At 42.7% G+C, this 25641-nt stretch overlaps 1 protein-coding gene across 1 annotated transcript; it reads left to right on the forward strand.

The window, feature by feature from the left end:
• Window positions 1-13: 13 nt before the first annotated feature.
• VIPAS39 (VPS33B interacting protein, apical-basolateral polarity regulator, spe-39 homolog) lies at window positions 14-25193 on the forward strand. Its single transcript, XM_080807760.1, has 20 exons — window positions 14-115; window positions 4502-4594; window positions 5236-5338; window positions 7463-7609; window positions 8484-8522; window positions 8875-8939; window positions 9667-9723; window positions 11184-11276; window positions 12031-12064; window positions 12558-12660; window positions 14163-14190; window positions 16871-16944; window positions 18916-18991; window positions 19448-19582; window positions 20211-20252; window positions 20578-20667; window positions 21933-22019; window positions 22814-22903; window positions 23310-23414; window positions 24154-25193. Exons 2-20 carry the CDS (start codon window positions 4502-4504, stop codon window positions 24172-24174), a joined length of 1482 nt encoding a protein of 493 aa, XP_080663886.1. The 5' UTR covers window positions 14-115; the 3' UTR covers window positions 24175-25193.
• The last annotated feature ends 448 nt before the right edge of the window (window positions 25194-25641 follow it).

Raw genomic sequence — 25641 nt, forward strand, 5'->3', positions numbered from 1 at the left:
CCCGCGACTAATCGCTTCCGCCCATTTTCTATGCCGCTTAGCCTGACTAGAAAGGGTGGTCCAGCGGCGGAAGAGTCTGACGCTGTCCTGAAAGGGTGGGCTCGGTGTGGAAGAGGTGAGGGTGTCCCAAGCCGTGTGGGCCGCGTGTCTGGTTGATTCCAGCTGTTCCGCAAACTTATCCTTTTCCCCTGTTCTCTGAGGCGTCCCTAGACTCCCAGGCCCGGCTCTTGCAGTCGGAGCGACCGAGTATGCCGGGAGCCCGAGTACGCTCGGCGTTGGGGCTCTAAGTGAGCCTCGACATTTGATTTTGAAGGAGCATTTATTGTGTCGGCGATCCGCCGGGCCCTGGCGAGTGCAGTAGATCCACGGCTTCCTGGACGTTCGTCGGTAGAGTCTTCTTCGGTTAACCCACATTCCCTGGTCTTAGTTCATAGTCACGTATTTAAGCCTGGCTCCGAAGATGATGATTAAATCTGAATCCAGCTTCTTGGTAGCTGGTTTGTGAAGCGTCCTGAAGTAGGGAGCGTGTTGGTTGTGGATTTTTTTTTTTTTTCGGATGCCTGTTTTCCTTCCCTTTGTCATGTCTTGTGGATTTGCTGCCCTGTCTGTGGGCTATCAATGAACAGGTGACGACAGGGACAAGCCTCTGTTGTATTTAAAATCATGTTGAAGCACCCATTTCAGTCACTCTTAAAATCGTACCTGGTTTTAACTTCTAGAGCCGTTAAATTAACTTTCTCTCTTTCCTTGGGAAGTAAATCTAGGTCCTGGGTTGGCTTTAGAAGTACAAATTGGTGTCAAGTGTCCATTGCGGTTGCATGGTTAAAAAAAGATTCCAGAAATCCTCTGGTAGATTACTGGGCTTGTTGGATACATTCTGTGCTTGTTTGTAGATATTTACAGATATTTATTTCCCGCAGGAACATAAGGACCTGCCCTGGTTTTCCCTAGAGTGAGACAGGGAAGGACCATGCACGTGGGAAAGATCCAGGAGCCGGAAAACCTGGATTATAAGAGCAATTAGCAAGTGGTTTTGGTACCTAATCCTTTTGTGCCTCATTTTCCTCATCAGTGAAATAGAGATGGAATCTGCCAGGCTTATGTTATAGAGCTGTTGTGAGGATGACAGAGTGGAGTGCTCTGTAAGTTGGCATCTGTGCCAGGGACATTTACATGCTCTATCCACTGACTTCATGGTTTGTGAGAGCCATTCTCCGCATTTTTGTGTCAAATTAATTGTTTTAAATTTTTAGGATTGCTTAAAAATGTTTTCTTTCTAGATTTTTCCAAGTTACCGTGATGCTTTATTAATAAACATCAACACTGAGCATTAATTTTGTGTCAGGCACTAAGTGCTCTACATGTATTAACTAGTCTAAGCCTTCCAACAATTTTGTGAGGTAGGCATCTATTGTTATGCCCGTTTTACAGATTGGGAAACCAAGATGGAAAGGTATCAGTAAAATATCCTGTGCTAAAAAGATATAACATTTAATATTTACTTTTTAAAAGATTTTATTTATTTATTTGACAGAGAGAGAGAGATCACAAGTAGGCAGAGAGGCAGGCAGAGAGAGAGGGGAAGCAAAGCTCCCTGCTTAGCAGAGAGCCCAATGCCCAGCTCGATCCCAGGACCCTGAGATCATGACCTGAGCTGAAGGCAGAGGCTTAACCTACTGAGCCACCCAACGCCCCTAATACTTACTTTCTGCTAGGTGTTTCCTGAGTCCTATTTCTTCTTCACTGAAATCCTGTAAAGTAGGTATCATTTTCTCCAGCACCTAGACGTAGAATTATTTAACCAGTTTGCTCAGAATTGGGAAACCAAGATTTGAGGGTTTTTTCCCTAAGATTTTATTTATTTGACAGAGAGAGACACAGAGAGAGAGAGGGAACACAAGCAGGGGGAGAGGGAGAAGCAGGCTTCCCGCTGAGAAGGGAGCCTGATGCAGGGCTCGATCCCAGGACCCTGGGACCATGACCTGAGCCAAAGGCAGATGCCTAACCCACTGAGCCACCCAGGTGCCCCAGAAACCAATATTTGAATTCAAAGCTGCCTACTATAAAGCTTGTGCTTATACCACCATTAGGGATAATTTCATTGTATGTGCCAGCTATATTTGGTTTTAAATATCCAGAAGGACTTTTAAATTATATTTGGATTCAGTAGAGATCAATTAGTGATGTCTGCCATGGGAAGGGATCAGATAGGAGAAAATACCCACCATACCTTGCAATCCCTGTATCCCCTGAAAACACAAGAGTCAGGAAGTGAGAGTGCAGATGATTCCCTGGCTTACAATCCTTCAACTTACAATTTTTCAACTTTATGGTGGTATGAAATTGATAACTTTACATACACACACACACACAGATATGTGTGTGTGTGTGTGTGTGTGTATATATACTTTTTTTTTTTTTTGTAAAGTAAGCTCCACACCCAGTGCAGAGCTGAACAGGGGGACTGAACTCACAACCCTGAGATCGAGACCTGAGCTGAGATCAAGAGTCGGACCCTTAGCCAACTAAGCGACATAGGCATCCTAAGAGTGATACACATTCAGTAGAAACCATAGTTTGAATTTTGAATTTGGATATTTTCTTGGGCTGGTAATATACAGTATAATACTTTTATGGTGCTGAGCAGTGGCAGTGAACCACAGCTCCCAGTCAGCCACATGATCACAAGGTTGAACAACTGATATATTTAAACTATTCTGCACCCACACAATCATTCTGTTTTTCACTTTCAGTACAGCAATGAATAAATTATATGAGATATTCAACACTTTTTATAAAATAGGCATTGTGTTAGATGATTTTGCCCAACTGTAGCTAATATAAGTATTCTGAGCATGTTTAAGGTAGGCTAGGCTAAGGTGTGCTGTTCAGCATTTTCAGCTTAAAATATTTTTGACTTATGTTGGGTTTATCTGGATGTTAACCCCATTGTAAGTTGAGGAATATCTGTAGAGTACGTCCAGGGCCATCAGAAGCTTCAACGGGGCACCTGGGTTGCTCAGTTGGTTAAGCAACTGACTCATAGTGTTGGTTCAGGTCATGATTTCAGGATCATGAGATCAAGTCCCATATCAGGCTCTGCGCTCAGTGCGGAGTCTAATATTTCTTCTGTCCTTCCCCCTAATCATGCTCATGCTCGTTCGTGTGTGCTCTCTTTCAAATAACTAAATAAAATCTTAAAAAAAAAAAAAAGAATTCTTATATCTCAATGCTAAGAAAGAAAAAAACAGCATTAAAAAAGAAACTTCAGGGACGCCTGGGTGGCTCAGTTGGTTGAGCAGCTGCCTTCGGCTCAGGTCATGATCCCAGCGTCCTGGGATCGAGTCCCGCATCGGGCTCCTTGCTCGGCGGGGAGCCTGCTTCTCCCTCTGACTCTGCCTGCCACTCTGTCTCCCTGTGCTCTCTCGCTCTTTCTCTCTCTGACAAATAAATAAATAAAATCTTTAAAAAAAAAATAAAAAAAAAAAAAAGAAAAAAAAAAAAAAGAAACTTCAGCAGGGCTGCCATGATGAGTCTGTCTCAAGCTTCTGTTGTGAAAGGTGCTATTGAAAAAAAAGGAAAAGCAAATTGATTCTTTAAAATTTGATGTGTAGCCTTTGGAGTTATGTTTCTAGGGCAAAACTTTTTTTTCAGAGTGAAATCTGATTTTTTTTTTATAGTAAAGTTTATTGAGTACAAAGCTCCCAAAGAGGAGGGGACCTGAGAGGGTTGTCCTGAAATCTAATTTTAGAATAGTTATGAGAGAGACAGTGTTTTGACTGATTCTTTATATACATGTCTTCGCCACACCCTCAGTTCCTAAAATTTGGCCAATACTTTTTGGTAAATCAGTCATAATTTGAAGACTCAGGACAATTCTACTTCATTTAATCACTCTTATCTTCTGGCATTTAGCAAGCATAGATGAGAGCAAGATATTTACCAGTTTTATTCACTATAGTGTATTCCAGGAGCCTAGGATAGTGCCTCAGAGATGGCCCTCAGTAATAGATGTGTGTTGAATAATACATGAACTCAGTTATTATTTGTTTTGTCGATACTTTGATTGATCTTGTGTATTCAGCAAATTTGTGATGCATTCTTATAACTCTTTCCTGTCTTGTACTGTTACCTTCATATGTATCAATGCTGAATACCCTAGTTCTGTTGCAGTGTCCTTGGGAAGAGGGATTGTGTCTTGCACTTTGTAAATATCCCCTCAATACTTGAGAGAGTACCTTGAACAAAGTAGGTGTTCTAGGAATGAATGACTACTTGTGCTTAAGTAGAAGATCAGAAGTATGGTTTGATCAGTTGGAGACCCAACGATCGGATTTGATGTGACAGACTCAGTATTTCCTTTCTCAGATTCTTTTAAACAACTCCAATAACTGCAGGGTGGGGTGGGAGGGAGAGTTTGCAGTGATGGAACCTGAAGCTTTTGGAGCTCTTTTGGAAGCAATCCAGTGAGCGACATATGTCTGTCTTACTCTCACTCCAGATGAATCGGACAAAGGTTGATGAGGAGGAGTATTGGAACAGCTCCAAGTTCAAGGCTTTCACCTTTGATGATGAAGATGATGAACTCTCACAGGTAGGTTTTCATGAACAAATGCTGCAGGTCACACCTCCACAGTGCCACTCTAAAATTCCTTTGCCTGATATCCTTGGTAACCTGGCTTTTGACTGTGTCTCCCTTAGGCTCAAAAATGTTTTGGGTCAGATATTTAGAAAAATCTTCATAGAGAAGAGCCCACATAAAAGAGCCAGAAGGATTGTAAAAACCAACTCTCTGCCTTTCTTACTTTTATCTTTAAGGTGATTTCAGTTTCTTTTTTTCCCCTCAGAATCCCAAGTCTTTTATCATGTGATGTAATTTGTTATTTTTGAACGATGAACTGGACTGGATGTTGTCTTTATTGCTTCTGTTTTACAAATGGGGAGATGGGTTTATTTTTGGAGAGCTGGATAAAACTCACTCAGGTTTACACAGCAAGTCATTGCCAGGTATATGATTAGAACTTAAAAGCAGCTTTCTTTCCTTCTAAGTCTTGCCACTGGACTGCAGTGTTGGCTAAAAAGCAGTTTGTTTTCTTGGCAAATATTTAGCAGGCTAGGCATTCGACTGCAGAAAGTGTTGGCCATCTTCAGTCCCAATGGCAACCTTCTTAGTTGTCAAAGAGAGAGGTGGGAAGTAGTGATTGCCTGAGTGCCCTGCCTTATGTCCCTCTGCAGTTAAAGGAATCCAAGAGAGCAGTGAATAGTCTTCGCGACTTCGTGGATGATGAGGATGACGATGACCTGGAGAGAGTCAGCTGGAGTGGGGAACCTGTGGGAAGTAAGTAGAGGAGGCTGTAGGAAGGGATTGATACTCAGGGTTCTTGTCACTAATGAAGGCGCCACTTGCTTGTCTCCTCAGTGCTTGTTAGGAAGGGGAAAGAGGAAAGACTATTTTTAGATGAGCATACATTTAGAAATTTAACCCCAGAAGAAACTTGAGGACACAACAGCAGTAGTTGCCATATGGCTCTCCAGGTCTGCCATCCTGGGGCTGTCTTGGCTGGCTGTTTCAGACTCATTTAGGATGCTTGTTAAAGTTGGGTTCCTAGGCTTTACTCCAGAGACTGATTTAGTAGGTCTTGAGGGTGGGGGTTGGGTTGGGGGGGTCCTTAATTTATAATAGGTACTGCAGGTGCATCTGATATTCAGTCATATTTGGAATTGCTGGCTTACTTGCTCATAACCGGCTGGCAGGACTGACTTCCTTAGCCACCAGGCCTCTCTGTCTGGCTATTTTATAATACCACTTAACACCTTTGCAGAGTCCATCTGATTTTTAAGAATATTTTTAAAAATTTTCTTAATATAGGAAATAGCATCAGGATTTGAAAATCAAGTATTTTAGGCATACAGTGCAAAGTTCCCCTCCCACACTCTCATGCATCTACTATTCTCAGTTCCTTCTATCCCAAAACACTGCTGTTGTTTGCTTCTTATGTGTTCAACTGAAGATTTTTTTTACGTGTGAAAATGCATAATAGGAATTTATTCTTACTCCCCTTTTTTACACCAGTGGTAGCATCCTTTATACCCTTTTCTTTTCACTTGCCAATATAGCTTGGAGATCTGTATCCGTTCTGTATCCATACATAAAGAAATTTCTCACTCACTCTCTCTTAAAACAGGAGCATAGTATTATGTTGTATGGATTTTCCATAACTTATTTAACCATTCCACTTTTTTTTTTTTTTAAGATTTTATTTATTTGACAGAAAGCAAGAGAGCACAAGCAGGGGGAATGGCAGAGGGAGAGGGAGAAAAGCAGGCTCCCCGCTGATCAGGGAGCCTGATGTGGGGCTTGATCCTAGGACTCCAGGATCATGACCTGAGTGAAAGGCAGACACTTAACCGACTGAGCCACCCAGGTGCCCCAGCCAGTCCACTTTTGATGACCTTTAGATCATTTCCAGTCTTCCCTTGTTTATACTGCTATCAGTAACCTTGTTTCCTGCCCAATATGAGTGCATGAAAGATCAGTTTTTATTTTATTTTTACTTATTTATTTATTTTTAAACAAAATTTTTTTTTAAAGATTTTATTTATTTATTTGACAGACAGATCACAAGTAGGCAAAGAGGCAGGCAGAGAGAGAGAAGGGAGAAAGCAGGCTCCCTGTTGAGCAGAGAGCCCGATGCGGGGCTCAATCCCAGGACCCTGGGATCATGACCTGAGCCGAAGGCAGAGGCTTTAACCCACTGAGCCACCCAGGCGCCCCGAAAGATCAGTTTTTAGAGTGAAATCACTGGCAGAGGGTATTGGCATCTGTACGGGGTACATGTTGCCAGATTGTTCTCCACAGGGGTTGTACTCCCACCAGCAACGTTCGAGGGTTCCTGTTTCCCCACAGCCTTGCCACCAGAGTATTATCAGACTTTGAATCTTTGCCAGTCTTCTAGGGGCCAGCGGTATCTCAGCGTACTTTACTTTGTGTCATTCTCTTATTAAGTGTGAGGTTGAGCCTCTTTTCCTATGTTTAATAGCCACTTGAATTTCCTTTTCTGTGATCCATTTATTCATTTCCTTTGCTCCTCTTTCTGTGGATTAGTCTGATTTTTTTTTTAAGATTTTATTTATTTGTTTGAGAGAGAGACAGTGAGAGAGAGCATGAGTGAAGAGAAGGTCAGAGGGAGACGCAGACTCCCCATGTTGCTGGGAGCCCGATGTGGGACTCGATCCTGGGATTCCGGGATCATGACCTGAGCTGAAGGCAGTCGCTTAACCAACTGAGCCACCCAGGTGCCCAGTCTGTTTGATTTTATCCTTTCTCCCTGCTCCGGTTTTTTAAGTCCATGTCAGTAAGGGACCAGGGCCTCTGGTGAAAACTTTTAGTGTTTATCAGAATGCTGGATGTCAAGGATTCTTTTGGATGAGAATCACTGACTTAGTTCTTACTATCTCACAGGTATCTCATGGTCCATCAAAGAGACTGCTGGCAATAGCGGGTCAAGCCAGGAGGGGCGTGAACAGCTAAAGAGCCGAAACAGCTTCTCCACTTACGCACAACTACCCAAACCTTCTTCTACCTACTCCCTGAGCAGCTTTTTTAGAGGTAAAGAGTGATGGTGAAAGGGACAGAGAGTCCTCCTTTTCTCTTTAAAAGAAAAGAAAAAAACCACTCAGGCTATGATTTTCATTTACTCTGGAAGAAAAAGATTATTGAAGGATAAAGAATTATCTTCGGAGCTGACAGGGATTAAAAGTGGGAGAAATGAGAGAAATTCAGAGGGATCAGACTGGGTTTTAGGAACGTGATGAACAAAACTGATATTAGCTCTGTGGCAAGTACTGAAGAAATTTGCTTAGGTCAAAATTCCTGTGTACCCCTATGCGTATCTGTTGGGAACCCTTGTGCACTGCTAGTGGGGATGTAAAATGGTACAGCCCCTGTGGGGCACAGTATCGCAGTTCTTCAAAAAAAAGCCAGCCAGAGATACAGGGCCAGATACTGAATGATTCCATTTCTGTAAGATATCTAGCATAGTCAGGTTCATGAAGACAGCAAAATAGTGGTTACCAGGGGTGGGAGGTAAAGAGGCATGGGGAGTTATTGTTTAATGGGTAGAGAGTCTCATTTTGGGACGATGAGAAGGTTCTGGAGATGGATAGTGGTGATGGTTATACAGTGTGAATATACTCAGTGCTACTGAACTGTACATTTAAGAATGGTATTAAAAAATGCTAGTTTATGTCACATATATTTTAGCACAATTTAAAAATTTTTCTACCCTAAAAAAAAAAAAAAAATTCTATCCTGTGTGTCTCATGGCACCTCAAATTTCTGAAGTTGAATAGAGGTTTTTTTTTTAAGCCTCGAGTTCCCATATTGCATAAAAAGGTTCTGTACATACTGCATCCTTAACCAAGTCTGAAATGGCTCTCACGTGAACTATTGACCTCTTCCCTTACATGTTCTTTACCTTCAGGGAGAACTAGACCTGGAAGCTTCCAGTCCCTTTCTGATGGTAAGCACTGATCCTCTGCTCTTGATTGCTGTGGGAGGTGTTACTGATATGGGGTGCAGTCTGGGGAGTCATGGGGACTGGTGGTAATTAGAATTTCTTCTGAATCTACCACTATTATTAGAGAAATTTTCTGATACTGAGTAAGGAGGTCAAGATCGTTCTGGCTATAGGAGTAAGGGATGACTTCTAGGGATGCTGTCTTTGGGGAGGAGCTGAAATCTACTTTGGGCCATAAGGATACCTAAGATGCCTTGGGACCTCACAAGTCAAAAAAGGTGCGTGAGAAGGAAGTGGAAGAAGAAAAGATTGACCTGAAGATGGTGTTCTGAGCCAGCTGCCTGTTCTGTTTCAGCTCTGTCGGACGTACCTGCCAAAAGCTATGCTCCAGAGCTGGGCCGACCCAAGGGGGAGTACAGGGTGAGTTATATCTTGCACTGGTATGACACTACACAGTTCAAAGCACTTTGACGTACATTATCTTGCTTGATCTTCCCAACTTTTTGAGCAGCTATTATTTTAGCTTTTTTGTAGATAAGAAAACTGGATATCTAAACACCAGGGCTTGCCTTGGATCTCACAGCTATTAAGTGGTGAAACTGGGACTCACAATCTATTTTCTTATTCTGTCCTGGTACACGTTCCTTACCCATTATACTGCCTTTGGAGGCTGTACTTTGAAACTTTTGATCATTGCTATGGTCTGGAGGCTTGGTGAAGCTCATATTCCCAAGAAGCACATAACAAAGCATGTTGATTCATAAGGAAGAAGCTGTATCATAGATCCAGAAGAGAAACGTGTTTTCCTCTTTCCATCTGTCTGCAGGACCATTCATTAGAATCCCAAAATGTGACTAACTTGTGTCTAAGGAATGAAATCCTGAACCAGTAGGCATAGGATTTTGTCAGTTGAGTCCTTCCTTCCCTCTTTGATCCATTTCTTCTTGCTTTCATTGTCCCTGTTCTGATTCCTTCAAAAACTCAGAACAAGACCATCCCTGTTCTTTGTTGTTTTTTTTTTTCATTCATTCCCTCCCACAAAATATCTCCCCATCAGAGAATAAAGATGAGTTTTAGGTGAGGAGCTGGAACACTGATAATTCTGATCCCTTAACTTCCTGAGATGCGTATGTTGCTGACATTCCAGGATTACAGCAATGACTGGAGCCCCAGTGACACAGTGCGACGCCTCCGGAAGGGCAAGGTAAGGTCACTGGAGAGAGACTTCTCGTGGGGAAAAAAGCCATCATGGCTGGGAGAAAATATTTGCAAAATACATACATTGTAAAGGATTTTTATCCAGAATATATAAAGAATAATGATTATCTTTAATAAGAAGATAAACAACCCAGTAAAAAACCTGGCACAAGGTTTAACCAGTTATATCAGAAAAAAGTTACATGAACGGCCAAAGAGCACTTGAGAAGATCTTCCACAACAAGTTATCAAGAAAATGTGAGTTAAAACTGTGATATACTACTATACAGCCGCTAGAGTGGCCAAATTTAAAAATACTGATCATACCAAGCATTGGAAGGTTGTGGAGGAGCTAGAGCTCTTATGCAGAGAGAGCAAATGTTAAAACTACTCTGGAGGGGCACCTGGGTGGCTCAGTGGGTTAAAGCCTCTGCCTTTGGCTCAGGTCATGATCCCAGGGTCCTGGGATCAAGCCCTGCATTGGGCTCTCTGCTCGGCAGGGAGCCTGCTTCCCTTCTCTCTCTGCCTGCCTCTCTGCCTACTTGTGATCTGTCTGTCTGTCAAATAAATAAATGAAATCTTAAAAAAAAAAAAAAACGACTCTGGAAAACAGTCTGGCAGCTTCTTACAAAGTTAAACATACACTTAATTTTATTGGTAGACTTTTACAATCCAAGATAAGTGAAAACATATGCTCGAAGATGTATACCCAGGGGCACCTGGGTGGCTCAGTAGGTTGAATGTCTGACTTTTGGTTTCAGCTCAGGTCATGATCTCGGTGTCCTGGGATTGCGCCCTGAATCGGGCTCTCGCTCTGTGCAGAGCCTGCTTGTCCCTCCCACTCTGTGACCCCCCACCCACTGTGTGCACACTTTCTCACGTATGCGCGCACACACTCTCTCTAACAGATAAAATCTTTAAAAAAAGACTTGTACACAGATTTTCATAATAGCTCTATTCATAATAGCCCCCCGAATGGCAAATATCCCTCAGTAGGTAAATGGATAAATGGTAGTATATCTGTACAATGAAAACTACTTACCAGTGAATAGGAGCAAACTAGCAGTACTCATCACGATATATAGATTCCTCTGAGAATTGTGATATTGAGTGAAAAGTCAGATGTAAAAGAGTACATATTGCATGATTCTATTTCTGAAATTCTAGGAAAGGGAGAACTTCACTGACTGAAAGATGAGTGGTTGTCAGGAGCTAAGGATGGGAGGAGGGTGTTGATAAAGCCTACGAGGGAACTTTTTGGCGTGATCTGTATCTTGGTGGTGGAGCAGTTACATGAAATTTTATATGTGCTTGTCAAACTCGCTGAACTCTACACTTGGGTTGATTTTATTGTATGTAAATTATACCTAATTAAAGAGAACAGGTCATCTCCACCTTTATGCCTTGGCAAGACTCCATCAGGACATCAAGACTTCTTGCACACTAATTCTGTTCTTATTCTGCCAGGTCTGCTCACTAGAAAGATTCCGCTCCTTACAGGACAAGCTACAACTCCTAGAGGAAGCAGTAAGCATGCATGATGGAAACGTCATTACTGCAGTAAGTTGTGCGTTTTGTTTGTTGTCTGCTTAATTGTGGTTTTCATTAGTTTCTCAAAGTCCAGTAAGAATAGGACTTTAACATTTTAGGTTAAATGTCTAGTGGAGATCCTGGATTCCTCTTCAAGTGTAGGATTCTCAGTAATACATGCTCTGAGACTCAGCTGGCAGGAAATGCATTGTATGTGGAACTCTTGATTATAATCAAGAAGCAGCAGGTGGGCTACTCTGTTCTAAAAAGTGATCTGAGGGGCGCTTGGGTGGCTCTCTCGGTTGAGGGACCAACTCTTGATTTCAGTTCAGGTCATAATCTCAGGGTCGTGTGATAGAGCCCTGCATGGGGCTCTGTGCTCAGCGGGGAGTCTGCTTGGGATTCTCTCTCTGCTTCTCTCCCTGCTTGTGTGCGCATGTGTAAGTGCACATGTGTGTGCTCTCTCTCTCTCAAATAAATCTTTAAAAAAATAAAAACAACAACAAAAATGTAATCTGAGGCAGGAGAAGTATGAAAGCAGTCTCTCCCATAGGGAGGTATCTCTTGCCAATATGGGAATGGGCAGATAGACTCCTTTCAGACACAGCTTAATTCCAGATGTCTGTCACCTGGCCGTCTGTCTCATAGAGAAATCTGTTGTCCGGATGTGCCAAGACTCCTAATGAGTCACTGACCTCATTCCTACACATCAGGAGCTTAGGGCAGGGCTTTGTGTTTGAAAGGTTACACAGGGTAATTTATTCTTTGTTCTCTTTTTCACTAGGTTCTGATCTTCATGAAGAGGACCCTGAGCAAAGGTGAGCGTGGATTGAGAGAAATTATCAGTTGACAAGATGCCTGCTACATTTGAAGGGAGAATGGCATTGGGGCCTCCATACCAGAATTCGCCATCATCAGCTGTGTTTCAGAGACAGTGGGGGGGGGCCCAAGACTTCAGAGTATTCATCTCATCTGTAAGGGCAGTTGTTCATCCTGCAGGGTGATAACTACATTAACTCCAAAGCCTCCCTGCTTACTAGACAGGCAGATGGCTCTTTTGGTTTGAGTCCATGCTAGGTGCCTGCTGGTTGGGTTGGTGAGAACCGAAGGCTGACTGAAGGGCCAAGAGTGGCCCTGGATCATGAGGTGTGTTGGTGGTGGGTTGAGCCAGAGGAATTGGTACCATAAAAAGCTGTTCCTCGCTTGTGATTGGCTTTGAGATGTTTGGAATGTATGAGGAAGGAGACCAATTTCACACTTGAGTGTAATAGGCTTTAATCTTTCCCCACCTAACTCCCGCCTGCCTGCCAGAGATCCTGTTCCGAGAGCTGGAGGTGCGACAGGTTGCCCTGAGACATTTCATTCACTTCCTTAAAGAGATAGGGGATCAAAAGCTGCTTTTGGACCTCTTCAGGTAAGAACTGATCATCTTGTGCATAAAGTTTACTAAGTACTTTATTCAAAGCTCCCCGGAGGATACAAAGAGAAAAGACACTGTCCTTTTATGCTGTTAAGTGAGATACTGAAACACAATGGGATAACTAATAATGCTCCTCAGCCGGAGATAAAATGATAGTGTAGCAGCTGGTTAAGAACGAGGCCCTGGAGGCCAACATACCCACATTGAATACGGGCACCACCACATTGTTCATAGAGTGACCTTGAACAAGTTACCCAATCTCTCCAAGCGTCAGTTCCACATCAATAAAATGGAAATGATGATTCCTACCCCATGGGTCATGAAGATTAAGAGTCAGTGTGGGAAGAGCACTTAGTGTAATGCCTAGTCTGTATTATTAATATTTTTAAGCATTTTATTATAAAAGACCTAGAATAAAGGTATCTCTTATTACTTGGTGCCAATGATGCCAGTGGGAAATACAATGGAAGGGCAGAAGCAGCAAATACAGTTTTCAGTCAGGATTCCCAAAGAAAGCCTCATGGAAGTGGTTAGGAATTGAGACTAGGTAGGGATCTGGTAGGTGGAGAGGCAAAAGGTAGGCATATCTGCTGGAGGCCCAGGGTTGGGGGGAGTGTCTTCTACCAGGTTTTCCCTCCTTCCCTATCTCATTCTAATCAGTAGAAACTATTTCCTGCCAGTAGATTAAAATGGATCTTTATTATGTCCTTTCTTCAATGTCAGGGAAGTGGTTAGAACCTCTTTTTAGGCTGATACGTGGTCCAACGTAACTCCAGTTACCCAGTGACTCTAGCACAGTGATGAGCTGTCCCAGAGTCGGAGGTGGGGAAAACAGATCACCTGCCCAGGGCCAAGATTACAGATGGTTAGCCAGGGATTTGCAGAAGACATGTTCATTGAGGCAGGCTGTTCCCTTCCTCAGTTCCCTTCCTTTCCAATCAAGAAGGCTTTATTAAGCATCAGCTTCAGGTCAAAGCCGTGATTTAATTACAGTGGTGCATTCAGAATAAGAAGGAATCAGAAGACAAAGTCCTTGTTCTCCAAGGCCTTACACCATTGGGAGAAACAAAAGCTTTTTCTACACTGTATGTGAAAACAACAGAGAGCAATATAGGAAATTTCTTTCCAAGATTGTACTGTCAGAGCAGAGTGCTTAATCTTTCCAAAAAGCCCTGTAAGATTACTGCGGACTCTTGCGGAGACTCTGAGCCTTTCTATCAGGCCTGTGAACATTACAAAGTTGCTAGGGGCCTGCAGTGCCTTCTTGCCGTTGCTTTTCACTCAGAGTGATCAGGGGAACAATGATATCTGATGCACCATGTGTTTTCAAGAGATTGCTGGTGGTAGAAAGTTTAAGAAGAGGAGGGCTTACTCATGTGTGGAGGTGAATTGAATTTGAAATTGTGTTTCTCCTAGAGCAGCCATCCTATTTTGTGAGGTTGTATTGCCACACGTCAATAGCTAAAAATGCCCTGCTCCCTTCTGCTTCTTCCCAGGTTCCTAGATAGAACAGAAGAGCTTGCGGTAAGTGTGGCCTTTGTTTCAGTTGGGGACCGGTTTAATAGAAATCTAAGCCAAAACCCAGTCTCCGAGATCAGACTACTTAACGGTTTCCTTCCTTTGGTGTTGATCGCATCCAAAAGAGAAAGGCATCTGGGAAGCCTGAAAACTTAATCCAAATGATGTAGTTTCTTTTTAGATGCTCTTTTGATAGGGTTTATGAATAAATATTTTTTTGAAGAATGAATAAAACTGGCCTGGTCAGTTTGTAATTTTATTTTAGTTTCTAGTTGTTTTCAGTTCCTGGTTTGTAGGAGCTTTTGGGTTTTGGCTTCCAATACTAGAAAATGTTGTAAGTTAAGAGGGATGAGAAACTAGATATGGGTCAAGAAGGAAGATAGGTCAAGCTGGTGGTACACTCAATACACATTTTGGCTGAGAGCTTGATGACTGTTAAAACTGATTTTTGGCAGATTTTCACCATTACAGAATAAACTCCTGGAATACAAGAATAAAGCTGAAATTGTACCAAAAATTTCATTCTATGATTAAAACCGTAGTGATCCACTTCTAAAAGTTTGCCGTCATAGTGCAGGGGTTAGAATTCCTCAGCACCGGCAGTGGCCGTCTCTCCCATTTCATTCCATGAGTTACTGTACCGCATGTTGGCAGTGAGATCAGTGCTCACATTCAGCTGACCTAAGAATCTTGCTCACCTTTGCCCAGCAGAAGGTAATTCAGGAAAATGTTTTTCAGTAACATTTTGTAAAAGGAACTTGTACTTAATTTTCAAGGCATGGGAAACTCTCTGAAATCCTTTATCGTAATGTACTGAAAAGGACTGGCAGCATGTAACGATCATTTGGAAAAGCTTTTTGTTTACATTTTTTTTATCTCTGGAGATTTGAAACTGTAAGGAAGTTTTTCCTACAGCATTCTTATAAAAGTTTGATTAGTGAAAATGTGTTTAGGGTAACTCATTTTCCTCTGAAACTTTCTTATTTTCTCCCTTTTGCTATTATTTTTGAACTGAAGATGATTTATCATGCATGCTGTTGTATGTAAACTTAGAGTTTTCCAACCTTGCAAACTTCAGAAATGGCCAAGTTGACAGTCTGCTTTCAGTTTATCCTCATAGAGTGGGAAGGTTACCTAAGTAGGACTTTATTGAAAGGCTTAAGGCCAAAAGGAAATTGAACAATAAAAATTAACTATAACTCTTAAAGATTACTTTCTTTGATACTAGGAATGATTATATGCCAGATATTTTATGAAGATTATATGATATAATCTCTTCATTTACATTTTTATACACTTGTTTCTAAAAGGATATACTGCTCTTCCTAAAGCCAATTCGTTCTCTTAATATTGATATTAACTGTCAGTCTGTTAATTTTTTAATCCTTGGAAAGTTTTTTTTAAAGATTTTATTTATTTATGAGAGAGAAAGAGAGAGGAGCAGAGGAAGAGGTCTCAGGACCCTGAGATCATGACCTGAGCCAAAACCAAGAGCCAGAGGTTAACCAACCAAGCCACCCAGGCTCCCTGATTCTTGGAAAGTTTTAATAATTGTACATAAAATTGCAAGTTTTACAATCATCATTAATTATTGCATCAATTAATCCTTGTAATAATAAATAGGGATTTAAAATTGAGTTCTTTTCTTAGATTCCGAAACAAAGCACATAAGGAGATTTTCTTTCAGAGTTATATGTGGAACCTGTAGTATTTGTGAATCTTCAGTCAGTGTCAGCAGTGAATCAGAGAACAGGGCTTATTCATGTCATTTATATTGTTAATTACTGGATATTTACAGGGTCATGCTATCATTGATCATGTATAAGGTCAAGGGTGCCAAAAATAATGTTGAAGTAAACATTTAGTTCTTTGGCCTTTCAAAGGCTAAGGCTGACGGAAAAGCTGGCTTTAGTTAAATAGTGAGGCTGAAACCAGACTTCGGGGTAAAGCTAGGCACGCACCTACTCAGTGCTTCATTATAGGCGAGCACTGTCGGGTAGCGCTTCCTGCGGTGATGGCCGTATTCTCCATCTGTGCTGTTGGACATGGGAGCACTAGTCACAGGGTTAAATGACTAATGTAACTAAGGATCGGAATTGTTCAATGTAATTAATTTAAATGTAAATGTAAACCAAATGAAGTAGTGCTTACCGTATTGGATATTGCAGTTATAGATAAACCCAAGAGTGATTTTGAAGATTTTTTTAAAATTTTTATTTATTTGACAGAGAGTGAGAGCACAAGCAGGGGGAGCGGCAGAGGGGGAGGGAGAAGCAGGCCCTGCCCTGAGCAGGGAGCCCAACTTGGCGCTTGATCCCAGGACCCTGAGATCATGATGACCTGAGCCGAAGGCAGACACTCAACCGTCTGAGCCACCGGTGCCCCAAGATTTTCTTTTTTTTTAAGTAATCTCTATCCCCAGGATGGGGCTTGAACTTAAAACCCCGAGATCAAGAGTTGCACGCTCTACTTACTGAGCCAGCCAGACCCCAAAGAGCAATTTTCAATTACTGTCTACCTTCCCTACATGCCGCCTATTCACATTCAGAGGAATCTCTAATAATGAAGAGTTTAGTTTTTTAAGGATGGAAAGGCTACTTACATAGCTACTTTACCATTTAAAGGAGGCAAAATAGACAAAATGGTTCAAGCCTTTCATTCATTCATTCATTCATTTATCTTGTAGCTGTCTCATTATCGTGAGCACTTGAACATTCAGGACCCTGAGAAACGCAAAGAATTTCTTAAGACCTGCATTGGGTAAGTCTGGGGGAGAAATGTTTTTAAAGTGTTAATATTCTTACACAGAGAACCAAAGAGACTAAATGAGGGTGGAGGCGATAGGTAGTTGAAGGGAAAGGCTGACGGTGGGTCATACAAGCATCATTAAAGGTGGTCTCGCTCAGTGATTCCAGACAGTAACTCCCCAGTAGAGTTTTCACTGATGGGTAGTAAATTGAAAAAAATAAAGACAATATAAAGAGTTTTTTTTTCTACAGTTTAATTTATCTAATTTGAAAGGCTGCCTTTTATTCTGGGATTTTTTTTTCCTCCTCTCCCTATTTTGGGGGTAAAATGGAATGTAATTTTTTTTTTAAATGACTTTATATATTAAAAAAAAAGGTTGGCAACACTTTACCTTCCACATTGTTTTCAGTGTTACTGGTCCCCAAGACCCCAAAGCACAGGAACCACTGATTCAGTACAGGTGTTCATCCGGATATAAGTCCCTGTAAAAACCAGACTCACATACTATCTTCCAGTGATGAGCGCTCGGTGCTCTTGGAAGTAGCTTATTCTGTTGTTGGACAACCTCCATTATCGTAAAATACTTTGTTATGTTGAGCTGAAACTTGCTTCCTTCTGTCTTTCAAGACAGGCATAGAGTCTACACAGTAGGTCTTTTTGTTTTTTTTTAAGATTTTACTTATTTATTTGTCAGATAGAGATCACAAAGTAGGTGGAGAGGCAGGCAGAGGGAGGGGGGAAGCAGGCTCCCTGCTGAGCAGAGAGCCCGATGTGGGGCTTGATCCCAGGACCCTGAAACCATGACCCAAGCTGAAGGCAGAGGCTTAACCCACTGAGCCACCCAGGCACCCTACACAGTAGGTCTTAATTCACATTCAGTATTCACAGTTGCTTTAATCATTCCCCATGGGATAGGAGTTGCAGGATTCACATTTAGAAATTTGTCTTTGTCCGTGCAATCCTTAATTTTAATGTTACCAGATACTACACTATATCATAGTGGCCTCTGGTGAACAAAGAGAAATGTTGGAATAGTGAAGTAATTGAAATCTGTTGCTGTCTCCCTTTATCTCTTCTATAAAAATTGGCTGTGGCTCACACTTACCTGGGATAGTGTAACTGAGTTTCAGAATTCTTTGGGGGTGAGTAGAGTACGGGACTAAGGCAGTACTTTCTAAAGGAGAGATCTGTGAACTGGAAGCTTAAAATCTGGCTGCTGTTCCTGGCGTTATATCTCGGTTTACCACTTAACGACTTTTAGGCAAGATACTATTTGTCCCTCAACTTTTTCATGTGTAAGATGTGTTGAGGATGGGACCCTTGATATCTGTGTGGATATGTGACATTCTTATCAGCCTATACACGCACTTCTATGCCTAATAATTTAATTTTACCTTAAATTTACCTTAAATTTACAATAGCTAACGATTGTAAGCCCCTCCTAAAGAGAGTTAAGCATTGACATTAAGGCAGGACAGGAACCACAGGGCTTCACTGGGCTGTGGATGCTGGGCAGTCGGCTAGGCTCACTCATACACTAAGTGACCCATTCACCAAATGTTCCATCTCCCACAGTGAGAGGATTCTAACTCATTCCTCAGCAAAACCACTGATGACTGTATATTTTGTGGACTTTCAGGATCCCTCTTTTTTTTTTTTTTGAGGTTTTATGTTTTTTTAAGTAATCTCTGCACCCAACAGAGGTCTGGAACTGACAACCCTGAGATCCAGAGTTGCACACTCTACTGACTGAGCCAGCCAGGCGCCCCTCAGGATCCCTCTTGAATTGGCAAAACCTAAAATACAAAATCCCAGCCAAGGGTCTATTCTCTTTACTCTCTCTCTGCCTTGCAGGGATGCTCTAATGGTGCTTTCGGATCAGATTTGTGAGGTGCTGTGAGCCTCTTACAGTGGTTTGGTCTACATGGGTTTGTTTCTTGTTTCAGTAGAGAAAGAGGTACTAACCTTCTGGCTCTTTACCAGTTTGCCATTTTCAGCAGAAGATTCTGCACATATTCAAGACCATTACACCCTCCTGGAACGCCAGATCATTATTGAGGTTAGACTCCTTGTCACTACATTTTCTGCTTCAGTGCCAGTGCTCAGTGCCATTCAGCATCTAGGAGACCTCTGTGCTCTGCCGCGTATGTCATTTCCTGTTAACATTCTCTAAGAGCCTTTCATTTGCTCTTTCTGTGATTGCCCCTTTCCCGCCATTGTTCTCAGGCTCCTTTTTCTTCTCACTTGCTGCTGACCTGGAAGTTTTTCTCTCTTCTCTCCCCCCCGCCCCCCCGAACTCCCATTTCATCTTTACTTCTCCAGTCTTCATTCAACAAGGATCTGTCATCATTTTGTGGATTTTAAACTCCCCTGGGCTATCCTGGGCAGTTTCTTTCTTTCTTCTTTGCCTCTTCCCTAGGATAGGAAGCACAACCGCTATAGTATTTCATGTTTCTCTTCTGTCTCCACTCTGCGGACACTGTTGTTTTTTCTCACTTGGTTCACTTCACCACAGGCAAATGATCGACATCTAGAGTCAGCAGGACAGACTGAGATCTTTCGGAAGCACCCCCGCAAAGCTTCCATCCTCAACATGCCGTTAGTGACAACGCTTTTCTACTCGTGCTTCTACCATTACACGGAGGCTGAGGTAGAGGCAAAGTGTGAAAGACCGCACGCACTCTCACCGCACCAGAGGAATAGCGTTTGAAGCCCCTTATTTCAGTATGCTCTTAACAGTGGGTGTACATAGTTCCTGGGGAGGTCTACCTGGAAGCTTCCCTGGCCCTCAGAAGGGGTGAGCCAAGAGGGAAAAAGAGGTTTGGCAGGGCTTGTGTGGCTTCCAATGAGCTGGCTTGCTAGCATAGCCCATTCGGTCTCACCGATGCTGGTCCCACAGCAGTCCCTGCTCAAAGGTCCATAATTTGAAGTGGGTTCACATGGTATGAAGAAGAGCAGCAGGGTGTTAAGTATTTGTGGGTACTTAAAAAAATGTTTTTTTGAAGATGTTCAAGTTTAATGTCATAGGTGGGAATGATCATAATGATCACAAGATTGGCATAAAATTGAGAAATACGCCATACCCATTAATCCGGTCTTACTTAGCCCAGTTGTGGTGATACCCAGTTAGACCTGGTGGAGCTTTCTCTTAAGTTAACTTCTGGGTTTAAATGGCTACAGAGAGAAATGTGCAATGTCTAAGTGGAAAGACAATGTTAGATAGGGTGGTATTTGGGAAAGTCGGTAACAGTAAAATTCCTTCTCCACTTTGATCCTAGGGGACGTTCAGCAGTCCGGTCAACCTGAAGAAGACGTTTAAGGTAGGTAGAAATTGGTCAGCATTTGGTAAAGTGGTGTCAGGGTAACTTTGGAATAGCTATTGCTTGGTCACCCTACACAGGAAGTCTTTTGACAGTCACGGTAAAAGGCAGAAGGAGTGAGTGTGTGGGAAGTGAGGGAAGACCTGAACGGCATGGCCGGCAGCAGTGCTGGGACTTGGGAAGGAAGACGTTCTTGATGACTTGAGAGATTTGTGCATTTTAAGGGACAGATTCAACACCAGGGAATATTTTTGCCTGTCTTTTCCAGAATTCTCCCCTGATGCATTTCTACTCCCCCTTAATTCCCCTGGTCTCTGCTTTTTAGATCCCAGACAAACAGTATGTGCTGACGGCCCTGGCAGCTCGTGCCAAGCTTCGAGCCTGGCATGATGTCGATGCCCTCTTTACCACAAAGGTGCGTGCCCTGGGATTGTCTGGTGCCGCTGGGGCCTTGGACGTATCATCTCATACTCCATGCCTCATGGGGATCTCACGTTCTAGTTACTGGGTTACATTTTTCCTCCAACTTTTTATTTTCCAAGATGTCAAACTGAAAGAAAAATTGAAAGAACGGTGTAATAAACATACTAGTAGTCTTATTCCATGGATTTACTAACATTTTTTGCCATATTTGCTTTCTCTTTTTTCTTTTGCTGAACCATTTGAAAGTATGTCGCAGACATCATGACACTTCTCCTTTGCATAGTTAAGCATTTATTTCATTTATAACTACAGTATTAGTGTCATTTTCAGGATATTTAACATTAATATTATGAATTGTGTCTATAGCCTATATTCACATCAGCTCATTAGAGCTTTTTGGTTTTCCGTATGTGTGTTTGCTGTCAGGATCCAGTCAGGGATCTTGCATTACTTTGTTTGTCATGTCTCTTTATATTTTAAATATAATTTTTTCAATAAATAAATAAATATCATTTTTTCTACTGTCTTTCCGTTCATTAGGTTTTTGTTATTGTTGTTGTTTGGGTTTTGTTTTTTTAAGATTTTGTTTTTAAGTAATCTCCACACCCAATGTGGGGCTCAAACCCATGACCCTGAGATCAAGAGTCACGTGTCCATCTACTCAGCCTACCAGCCGCCCCCGCCCTTTATTGGTGGTAGTGGTGGTGGTGGTTGTTAGTTATTTAATTAGATACATTGACTATCAAAGCAATACATTTCTGTGTCAAAATCAAACACTATATGAGAGCACAGTCCAATTACATGGAAGTTCCTCGTCCATTGTCTACCTGCTCCTGTCTCAGTCCCTTCTGCAAGGCAAATACTCTTAAAAATTTGATGGGTAGTTTTCCAGACTTCCCCTCATGAATTTACAAATACATTTACATAAATATAAACACAGACCATAGGGTTTTTTCTACCCAGATAAGTTCATATGATAAGTATTATAAAGTAAATTGCTTATTTCAAATAGCCATATTTCACAGACTTTTTTCTGCCTGTAGATCTAAGAACTTATTTCATATCTCTGGGTGTTTTCCATCCTCTTAAATTCCTTGACTTTTCTGAAAAAATCCTCTCTCTTCACTTCTCTATCTCCCACCTCCCATCCATCCATGCTCACCACCATGTTATTCTAGTCTGACCATAAAATGAATGGTCACAAAGTGTGTTGAGTCTGTCTTGCCTAGCTACTGCTGCCCCGTCTTCCCTTTTCAGAACTGGCTGGGCTACACTAAGAAGAGAGCACCCATTGGCTTCCATCGGGTTGTGGAAATTTTGCACAAGAATAGTGCCCCTGTCCAGGTAATGGCCCCTAAAAAGTGTTGGGTGCAGGATCCTCTAGGAGACCTAGCTTTCAGCCTCTTACTGGTCAGTGATGGGAGACTTGAGACCTGCTCTGCTTTATCTTAAAGGTAACATAATGGTTGTAGTGGACCTTGAGATAGAAAAGGTGAGGGAGGGAAGTTCTCCTCTGCCTTCAGAAGTAATCCCAGACTGCCCCTCTCTGAGGAGCATCTACTGTGTTTAGCCTGAGAAGCACTGAGATACTAATCAAATCATACAAAGGAGAGCTCAGTGAGAAAGGACATCAAGGAGCAATGAGCATAGCACCGGATCAGATCTAGAGCACACCTGTTGGCCTCGGTACCCAGCTGTCGGGTAAGGCAGTGTGTGCTCTTGCCGTCTCTTCTGGGTGAACGTGGAAGTACTGCATACAGTCTGCCTCATTCTCCATTGCAGAACTAGTCCCATGGTTTTTATTTTTTATTTTTTTAAGACTTTATTTATTTATTTGATGGACAGAGATTACAAGTAGGCAGAGAGGCAGGCAGAGAGGAAGGGAAGCAGGCTCCCTACTGAGCAGAGAGCCCGATGGGGGGCTCCATCCCAGGACCCTGAGATCATGACCTGAGCGGAAGGCAGAGGCTTTAACCCACTGAGCCACCCAGGCGCCCCTAGTCCCATGGTTGATCATGGGAGCAGTAGGCATTAGATATCAGAACTCTTGCCTTCTTGAGGATTTTTGTTGTCTTCCTTTTCGAGTTCTTTGTTTTGTGGGTCTGGAAGTCATTAATCAGAAGTATCTTTTCCCACAGGTATTACAAGAGTATGTTAATCTGGTAGAAGATGTGGACACAAAGTTGAACTTAGCCACCAAGTTCAAGTGCCATGATGTCGTCATTGATGTGAGTCCCTAAAAAAACAAGAACCCTGAGTTGGACCCTTTGGTGGAGAGTGGGGGATTATGATATTCTCTGTCTTAGATCCTGAAGTGTTTTCAATTTTGACTTGATAGAATGATCTGGCAAGAATTAGTTTGGAAGGAGTTCCCTATATTATTTTCGCAGCCTTTTGACTATAATCTGTTTTTATAAATTTGTTGCACTCAAGGAATTCACAGAACTGAATCCAGCCACATAAGCTCTGTAGACTTCTCTTCAATAAGAAGTTCTGTAGGTGTTTGACCCCACTGTCATCCCACTACAACCCCTCAGCCTCTCCTTGAACCTTGGCCCCATGTTGGGAGTGGCAGGAAGAAAAAGGCCCTCGTAGAAAAGGCTGATTGGAGGTTTTATATCTTTTGGTGTACAGACTTGCCGGGACCTGAAGGATCGTCAGCAGTTGCTAGCATACAGGAGTAAGGTGGATAAAGGATCCGCAGAGGAGGAGAAGATTGATGCCATTCTGAATAGCTCGGTGAGCAGCTTAAGCCTTCTGGGGTCCCAGGAGACGGTCCTCGTAATACCATCAAGTATATATCCCCAAGGCCTGATAGGGTCAGGGTTTGCAGACCGTCATGGATACAAGGATCTCCTGGAGGCCTAAGGATCTGAAGCACTGCTTTGAAAAGCAGAAATTATTCCTTAGATGTGGGATGATCCAGTGGTAATCTGGGGACACGGGGCTGAGACTTCACATAGCACCGTGGTAGTTGTTAAACATAGCAGGTAGGAGGTGCTGCTATGGTATGGGGGTATGGAAGCAACGGCTGCAGATTCGGAATATCCCGATGGGAGTTCCCTGGGGCCAGGTGTGATCTACCTATGGAAATAAGTGGGTAAAACAGATGTTAGCTATTTGGGCAACACAGCTGGCTCATCTCTCATAGTGGGAAGTTGCTGAGCTTTTTGTTAATATGAAGCTTAGCTCCCTGTTAGATGTTTTGGGACCTACTCTGGGATCATCTAAAGCTAGTGAGTCTTGGTCCTGTGGAGGGCAGAACCTGAATAAATGGCCTAAATCAGCCTTACAAGGTACAGAATGGGTGTCAGATTCATCTTTGAATAAGCAAACTCCTCCACATATTAGAAAAACAACTCTTAACTTCCCTCTCCATTCTTCTTATTCTTACTTTATCTAGCTGTTAATCCTGTTTTATTGTCCCTTATCTCTCTGTAAGGGTTATGGAAATGGATATGGTTTGTTCTTTCCACAGCAAATTCGATGGAAGAATTAAGTGGCGTCAGCTGCCCCAAACCTGCCTCATTTCTTCCTTTCCTGCCTGTGAAAGTAGAGCGTGCTCTTCGTTGGGAGAGTTACAGTACCACACATCGCTTGGACCCATCATCGACAGGCAGTGCCTGCTACTCTTAGGACAGAAACCAGCGCCTGGGCACAGACAGCTTCAGACTGATCTGTCCAAGGATCACCGTCTAAGGGCCAAGATCTAAAGCTTTGACTCATGAGGAAGATTTTCTCCACCTGGTGCTCACATGAAGGTGGGAGTAATCTCTAGATTGGGCCCATATTGGGCAAGATCTCTCTTGGTCTGGGAAAAATGACTGCTCTAGAAAAGAAGTTACCTAGACTAAGAGGTCAGGTGCCACTCCATTCCTCTCAGCTAATTATGACCCTGGACTTGGTGCTGGACATTGGCAGTTCTGCTCTGAATGAAGTCAGAGTAGAACCAAGATGGCTTTCTCCCAAGGGACCTCAGGAAGGGGTGCCAGTAATAGCCAGGACCTATTGGAGGTGCCTTCACACCAGACTGCACAGAGTTCTCCACGTAATGACAGAGATTGCCCAGATGTCGTGTTTCTTCAGCCAGTGCCCTCTGCTGCCCCAGTCTAGCCTCTGTCCGAGACTTGCGGTTCTTCTCTCACCTGCGCACCAAGATGGCCTTGTGTGGGAGATAAGGACATCCCCGTTATCTTTACCTCTACTTCTCCCACCCTAGACCCATAACCTTTTATGGAGCTCAGAGTCAGCAGTGCTGGAGTGCTCTTCCCTTATGCACAAATCTCATTATTTCGCTAGGAGCTTCCAGAAGGTTCACCAGGGCTAAACTCAGAAGCATTTCAGATGGTTAGGATATTAAGATGAGGTTTTAGTTTCACACTTGGTTTTCAACAGGATGTTCTGTAATACTAGCCTCGTGCCCTGTGCCAATATTAGCCTCTCTTCTCTGTGATGAACTGGTTTCCCCGACATGCCTAGACTCATAATAAAGCTTTTTCCTCCTTGGTGCCTTCTCTTTCCCTCCCAGTTGTTTTGTGCAGGACAGTGAAATAATTGCCCTGTCTCTTGGGACAAGAGAAACCTGCCTCAGTGACTGTATTCAGTATCTGTCACCATAAGTCATACAGTAATGGTGTTCATGGCGAAGAATGGCTGTGTGGTTAATGGAGCACCGAGCTGGGAGACAAAAGACCTGTCTTAGCTCTACCGCTGACAAGCAGTGTGGTGTGGGTGATTCCCTTTCTCTGGACTTTGTCTCTGGACTTACTATCTTAACCTGTCGTAGGATGGTGTGTTTCTCTCAGAGCCTGTAGAATTATATGCTCCTGTGGAGTGGGTGAAGTGATAGAGGAAAAGGAGCTGTATAGAAGCACACAGCAGGGGGCGCCTGGGTAGCTTAGTTGGTGAAAAGTCTGCCTTCAGCTCAGGTGGTGATCTCTGGGTCCTGGGATTGAGCCTGGCATTG

The sequence above is a fragment of the Martes martes genome, assembly GCF_963455335.1.
Source record: "Martes martes genome assembly, chromosome: 7".
NCBI lineage: Eukaryota > Metazoa > Chordata > Mammalia > Carnivora > Mustelidae > Martes > Martes martes.